The sequence below is a fragment of the Acanthisitta chloris genome, unplaced genomic scaffold (genome assembly GCF_000695815.1).
Source record: "Acanthisitta chloris isolate BGI_N310 unplaced genomic scaffold, ASM69581v1 scaffold510, whole genome shotgun sequence".
NCBI classification, from domain to species: domain Eukaryota; kingdom Metazoa; phylum Chordata; class Aves; order Passeriformes; family Acanthisittidae; genus Acanthisitta; species Acanthisitta chloris.
The window spans coordinates 9,413-16,126 of NW_008649711.1; the positions used below are offsets into that span (position 1 = coordinate 9,413).

The 6,714-nt window shown below is 38.0% G+C and overlaps 1 protein-coding gene across 1 annotated transcript in view; it reads left to right on the forward strand.

Annotated features, from left to right (window-relative positions):
- Positions 1–6,714, forward strand: part of THBS2 (thrombospondin 2) — a 31,516-nt gene that overhangs the window by 8,463 nt on the left and 16,339 nt on the right. Inside the window, exons 4-11 of the mRNA XM_009071772.1 lie at positions 31–224; positions 1,015–1,155; positions 1,403–1,499; positions 2,709–2,879; positions 3,689–3,865; positions 5,100–5,273; positions 5,896–6,023; positions 6,134–6,286. Of these exons, the coding sequence (XP_009070020.1) occupies positions 31–224; positions 1,015–1,155; positions 1,403–1,499; positions 2,709–2,879; positions 3,689–3,865; positions 5,100–5,273; positions 5,896–6,023; positions 6,134–6,286 (1,235 nt within the window). The remainder of the gene's footprint in view (positions 1–30; positions 225–1,014; positions 1,156–1,402; positions 1,500–2,708; positions 2,880–3,688; positions 3,866–5,099; positions 5,274–5,895; positions 6,024–6,133; positions 6,287–6,714) is intronic.

The following is a 6,714-nucleotide window of genomic DNA, read 5'->3' on the forward strand; positions in this document are numbered from 1 at the left end:
TGCTCTTCTCTTTCTTTCTCTTGCTACCAGCTGAAGTGAACACCATCAATGAGAGTACTGAAATCCTTCACTTGAGCCCTGCTGTCACAACTGAGTATGTGGGTGAGAAACCAGGGAAGGCTGAGTTCTGTGACCGCTCCTGTGAAGAGCTGGGATCAATGTTCACGGAGCTCACTGGCCTGCGCATTGTGGTGAACAACTTAGCTGATAACCTCCAGAAAGTGGTAGGTACATGTAAGCTAGAGAACTGAAAGAGGTCTGCTGTGCGTCGATTAGCTCTTTCCTTCTTTTGCACCAGAGAGTTAGTAGGGATTTCTGCAGTACATATATATATACCTGTTGGTATATCTGCATGATGTAGAGATGTCCTGTTTTCATTGTGACTGATTAGGTAGTTCTTGAGATTAACACTTTAGTGAAGGCTTGATTTTCACAGACTGGGTTTAAAAAGCACACACACTTGCATTCATGTTCAGGGGAAATCAATCCTCTTCAAGGTTACTGCAGGCTTGGAAGTCGAAAGCTAACAATCCCAACTTTGCTTGTGTATTGTTAAAGCATTGTTGCCCTTATGAATATGTCAGTACATGGCTACACAGGGTATCTAAACTGTAAGTAAATGTATTTATGGATTTTCGTAGTTGAGGTATGGTAGCGATGTTTTACTGACGTCTGCCCCTCTTATTCTGAACTAATTAGTTAATTATTTCTGAAGGAATTTTATTACTATGCTATATATCTGAGGACTGAGATTTTCCCACCTAAAGGCAAGCTGTACTAGAGGTAAACAAAGCAGCTAAGAACAGATTTTCCTTAGTATTGTATGACTGTGTTTGTACCATTACCAGGAGAATTGCTATAGCGATACTTGAGAACATCTTCTTTATGTACATAAATATATAAAAATACACATTTTTAATGGAAGAATTAAATCCAGTTGTGTCTCACTTTTGTTTATGTAAAACAGTTTTCTTACAAAGTACACAATTTGTTTTCATTTACTTCATCTTCTAGTCTGAAGAGAATCAAATTATGTGGGAATTGATTGGGCCTAACAAAACAATGAAGAACCAGTCAGTTTGCTGGCAGGATGGCCGTGTCTTTGCAGATAATGAAAGCTGGATTGTAGATAGCTGCACCAAGTGCACCTGCCAGGTAAGGTTTTGGAAACATTCTTCTTCTCTGCAGTAATGGATAGTAGGTTTAATCCAACTCAGCTGTCCAGGTCAAATCATATTTACTCAGAGCTTGGCGTAGACTTACTGATATTTATAAAAGGCAGTCCCCGTGTCCATGACAGTTAGAACAGAAGAATTTCCACACATGAAATTTTCTGAGATGCCCACCTCTATTTGCCTCTGTATGCGAGCATAAGTCAGTGAGCTTATTTCTTTGCCTGTAGGATTCTAAAATTGTGTGCCACCAAATCACCTGCCCTGCTGTCTCCTGTGCTGATCCAGTATTTGTTGAAGGTGAATGCTGTCCAGTCTGCTCTCACTGTGAGTATTTAGCGGAAGAGAAGAATAATGTTTGGCAATATTTAAAAGCACTACTAGTTTGTTGGAAGGGTCAAACAAGTAAGAGGTCAAGGCATGTAAGATCAAATGTAAGACTTATATGTAAACAAAGATCATATGAAGTAACTTGGCTGCTTGAAATGACCTTCTGGAGAAGTTGGTCTTCCTTCAGTGATTATATTGGTTGCTTAGAATTAAGCTGATAACCTGCCTTGCTGTGTTGGACATGAAATGCTAAAAGCATGCTTTCTGTCAGTTGCATTTTCCAATGCTGGACATTCAGATTTTTATTCATTTGCATAGCACTGTGCACTACTGTTTGTTTTCCATGCTACTTGATCAAAACAGACTAACATAAGTTATGATGTCTTCTTATCTCCTTGTGGAGGATGTTTAAGTTACAGATCAAAAGTTTCATGCAGTTTAATGCAATATTTATTAAGTGTTCAAGTTATTTTTCCTCCCTGTTACTGTCATTCTGTTACTCTGTTTTATTTCTTCTCTGTCATATACCTTGTCTTTGGTGTACTGCTTTACTTATAAACCTGGGCAGTCTGGACAATCTGTTTCACATTTAAGACAGCATTGTAGAATGTAAACTAGACTTTGGAGTGACATTAGTTTCAAGAACTTCACTGATTAATTGACTTCTGTGTTTGTTCATTATATTTCTCTCTGTACTAGACAGGTCTGTTACAGAAGGAAATAGTTGCTTAGTTGTTCTAAACAGAAATTCATTGGAATATAGTCAGAGGGCTTTTTGCCCATTCAAAGCATAGGCCATATTCTTACAATGTGTTATTCATCATGTTCACGATTATGTTGTGTTCAGAGGTGGAGCAACATCTCATCATGCTGACCTATATTCTGAAGTCAAAGGCAGCTGGGACTTGAGTTTTTGGCTCAGTTCATTCTAGAGATAAGATATTCTTCCACCAAAGATCAGTGCCTTGCGCAAACACACTGCATGCAATTTCTTGAAGATTCAGGATTCTTATATGGACTAACCTCTAATTAGATTAAAACATAATTACCTAACTTCAGTGGCAGTTTGGGAAAGCAAAATTAGAAAAAGTGAGATCTAAATGATAAAGTACATATTCTACAGAAAAAGAGAAGTGAAAAGCTTCTGAATAGGATAATAGAGCAACTTTCAACACTAAGACCTTTTCCTTACCTTATTCTTTGCAGCTGATGACAGTGAGGAAGGTTGGTCACCGTGGTCAGACTGGACAAAGTGCTCAGTTACTTGTGGCTCAGGGACTCAGATGCGAGGAAGGTCGTGTGATGTCACCAGGAGTGCTTGTACAGGCCCACACATCCAGACAAGGATGTGCAGCTTTAAGAAATGTGACCATCGCAGTAAGTAATAAAATTTCTCCCTTTTTAAAAGCTTCTTTGAACACTTCTAAGCAAAACCAAGCTTAGTCAGGATAGTATTAACTGGAACACTCATATATGCATAATTAAAGTAACTATCGTTAGATTCTTTGTCATCTTACCCATTTCAAATACTCCTGCTTTTCCTGACAATTTAATAGGCATGTGCATTCTGGGCTCATCTCTGTTAAACAAAAAGATAGTGAGTGATCTTTAACATTATGAACTGGAGTCTATTGTTTAAATTCAGTTTGGAGCCAACAGCTCATACATGGGGCCGTGTTTAGGTCTGCCATTCATTCGCTGTTGGCCCATTCCATTAGCTTATTTATGTTTAGGAATGCATGAATCGTAGAGGACTTTTGCAAAATCAAACTGCTTTTATATTCAAGGCACCTAGAAGGATCGTACTGCAGAACTGTAATTAATGCTATTGCAGGTAGCTGCTATATCCAGGCTACTATAGTACCAAAGACAGTATCTAGCTACTGAAGCTGCTAGATGTCAAAATGTGCCATGTTAAAAAGGCTTGTTTCATTGGAACAAGTTTATTTTGAACTAAAATATCTGACATCAATGTTAGTCATGTATTGGTCATTGAAATTCTTAAGATATCTGTACTTGAATGCCTGAGCTGTCATGCTAGGCTTTGTAAGTGACAGTGGTGGGAGAGAGATGGGACATTCATCAGACGTAGTGAGAGACTCATTAGAAGGTTAACTTCACAACTGGGTATGTATTACTGCTGCAAGTGGGCTGTTTCCTTGAGTTTTTGCTCTTTTCTCTGGCAGTACGTCAAGATGGTGGCTGGAGTCACTGGTCTCCCTGGTCTTCCTGTTCAGTTACCTGTGGAGTAGGAAATATCACCCGCATCCGCCTCTGCAATTCTCCTGTTCCCCAGATGGGTGGGAAAAACTGTGTGGGAAATGGTCGTGAAACAGAAAAGTGTGAGAAGGTTCCATGTCCAGGTATGTCTGTGGTCCTGAATCAAAAGTCACACATATTCCAGCTGAATTTCTTTCCTTATTCAGATCTAAATTACAGTGAATTTCTATGACAGAAAGTAAGATTTGTAGCTTATGGGTGAAATAACACCTAACATGCTTTTAAAGTGAAGACAACAATACAATCAGAGGTTTTGTAAACCTTCCAAGTTATAATGTGGCTTTAAATATTAAGAGTTTGAGAAATTTTTATTTTAGTGATTAATCTCTGCATATCAAAAATGAACACTATCTAAAAGTAAGCTACCATTGTCCCTGCTAGGAATAGACAGACAGTCTCCCAATAGTCAGGTTTCTTTGAAAGTATGCATGCATTTTTACACATATTCAACACATTTAATTGTTATTATGATTCTTTCTGACTCATCTGCACTTGTAAACTTTTTTAGAGAACGTTCATTGCACTCGCTTTCATTTTCCTTCATATAATTAATCGTCACTCTTTTCCCTTTGTACAGCTGTCTTCATTCCCTCCTCTGTTCAGCCTTTGTACTTACAGGATATGAGCTTGAAACTGATGTCAAGCTACTAAGCCAGTAGTCCTTAAATAACTAAAACCACTTCATCTATTTTTTGATCTATTTGCACATGGGAATTTAGTGTAAGTTTATTTAGTAAGCACAATTTGTTTCTAAGATGTTCGTATTTCAAGAAAACTCAGGGTTGATTACAACAGGATCAGTGGAATTGTACCAATATAAAATGTGCAGAAGAATCATTGAAATAACTTTTTTATACTGAGGCAGTACTATTGAAGATACACTGTTGAACGTATTATAAAACAAGAATAATAGTTACAGCCTTACAGGGCAAAAAAAAAGCCACAGAACTCCTGTTTGGCTTGGCAGAAGTTTGTATCCTGTGGTCACACCTTGCTTTCTGTACAAAGTGAAAGCTTAGTAGGGAGCTTTGAAGGCACTGTACTTATTCTGATCAGCTTAAATGGAAATACACCATGCCAGTGGGCACGGCATGCTGTTTTGAATTATTGGCCAAAAAATGCCTATAAAGCGGTTGGGTATTTTTTATTTGTTTGTTTGTTTCTGAAATTTTGCTATGTCAGTGCAAAGCTTTGCCAGCATCTTTCTGTGTGCGTAGTAAGAAACTGTCTCCAGCGAGGGATCTGGTTGTTGTCATTGGCACCAAGTGTCGCCCCCAGTATATTGCCTGTGATGCTCTTCTTTTCTGCGTATCTTAGTGAATGGCCAGTGGGGTCCTTGGTCTCCATGGTCTACCTGCACTGTTACCTGTGGAGGAGGAATTCGTGAGAGGTCTCGCCTCTGTAACAGTCCAGAGCCACAGTATGGAGGAAAACCATGTGTGGGAGATACCAAGCAACATGATATGTGCAATAAGAAGGATTGCCCAATTGGTTGGTATTTAGCCATTCTCTGTTCAGTATGAGTAATTATTATTGCTGTTTTTTCTTTAATGAGTAATTATGAATTGACACTGCAGAAATCTGCTAGTTATATGTTTGTTTCAGTAGAGGACACAACTATTTTGGGTGTTGTTCAAAAAATTTATGTATTAATACTGACTCTTCCTGAAAAAGTATGCATTTCTTAAATAGGGATTCAGTATGCTGTAATCTATTCAACTGCATGTAACAATCTCTAGTCTTTTCATATTAAATCAATATTATATTAAATGCCCTTTAATAACACTACTTCTAAGGGATTTTATGAGTTCGTGGCATCAGATGTGATTTAAGCTAATGAACAGAGAATACATGTCTCTTAATTCCTGAAAAAGTATGCATTTCTTAAATAGGGATTCAGTATGCTGTAATCTATTCAACTGCATGTAACAATCTCTAGTCTTTTCATATTAAATCAATATTATATTAAATGCCCTTTAATAACACTACTTCTAAGGGATTTTATGAGTTCGTGGCATCAGATGTGATTTAAGCTAATGAACAGAGAATACATGTCTCTTAATTTTTACATGCCTTTTACTTAATTAATTACACTTTTGTATGTCTTTGCCAGATGGGTGTTTGTCAAATCCTTGCTTTCCTGGAGCAGAATGCAACAGCTACCCAGATGGATCTTGGTCATGTGGGCCATGCCCTGCAGGATACCTTGGCAATGGTACTGTCTGTGAGGATCTTGATGAGGTATTGACTTTGTTTCGATTAACATCAGGAAATCACTGTGAAATTTTCATTATTTGGGAATTACACAACCATCTAATTGGTTTCTTCTTTCTTTCTTTCTTTACCTGCAGTGTATAGCTGTGTCAGATGTTTGCTTTAAAGTGAATCAGGTCCATCGCTGTGTGAACACAAATCCGGGTTTCCACTGCTTGCCATGTCCTCCACGCTATAAAGGAAGTCAGCCCTACGGAGTAGGGCTGGAAGTTGCAAAGACAGAGAAGCAAGTAAGAGGTGTTTGAAGAGAATTTGATGGCTTTAAAACTGAGTAATTCTCACCTGAAAATTATCTCAAAAGCATATAATAAACTTGGGTACCAAACAAAACTAACCTGAGATAGGTAGCTGCTGTTCTAGAGTATTTTTGGTTTGAGTAACAAAACACTGAATTTGGGGTTGGCTTTTTCAAGGGTTTCATTTTCTCTAGGTATCTGTACAGTTGCATCAAATCAGTCTAAAATTTCATGAACAAGTATATTCTTGCTTTGCCCTCCTTTCTCTGAGGTGTGTATACCTACTCTGGAGATTGGAAACTGAATAAGGATTGTTTTCTTCATAAGTATAATGCTGTTTATGTCAGTGTCATCAGGCTTATGTCTGAAGTTCTCATGCCCTAAATACCATTGGGCCAAAACCAAATCACTGGTGAAGGACA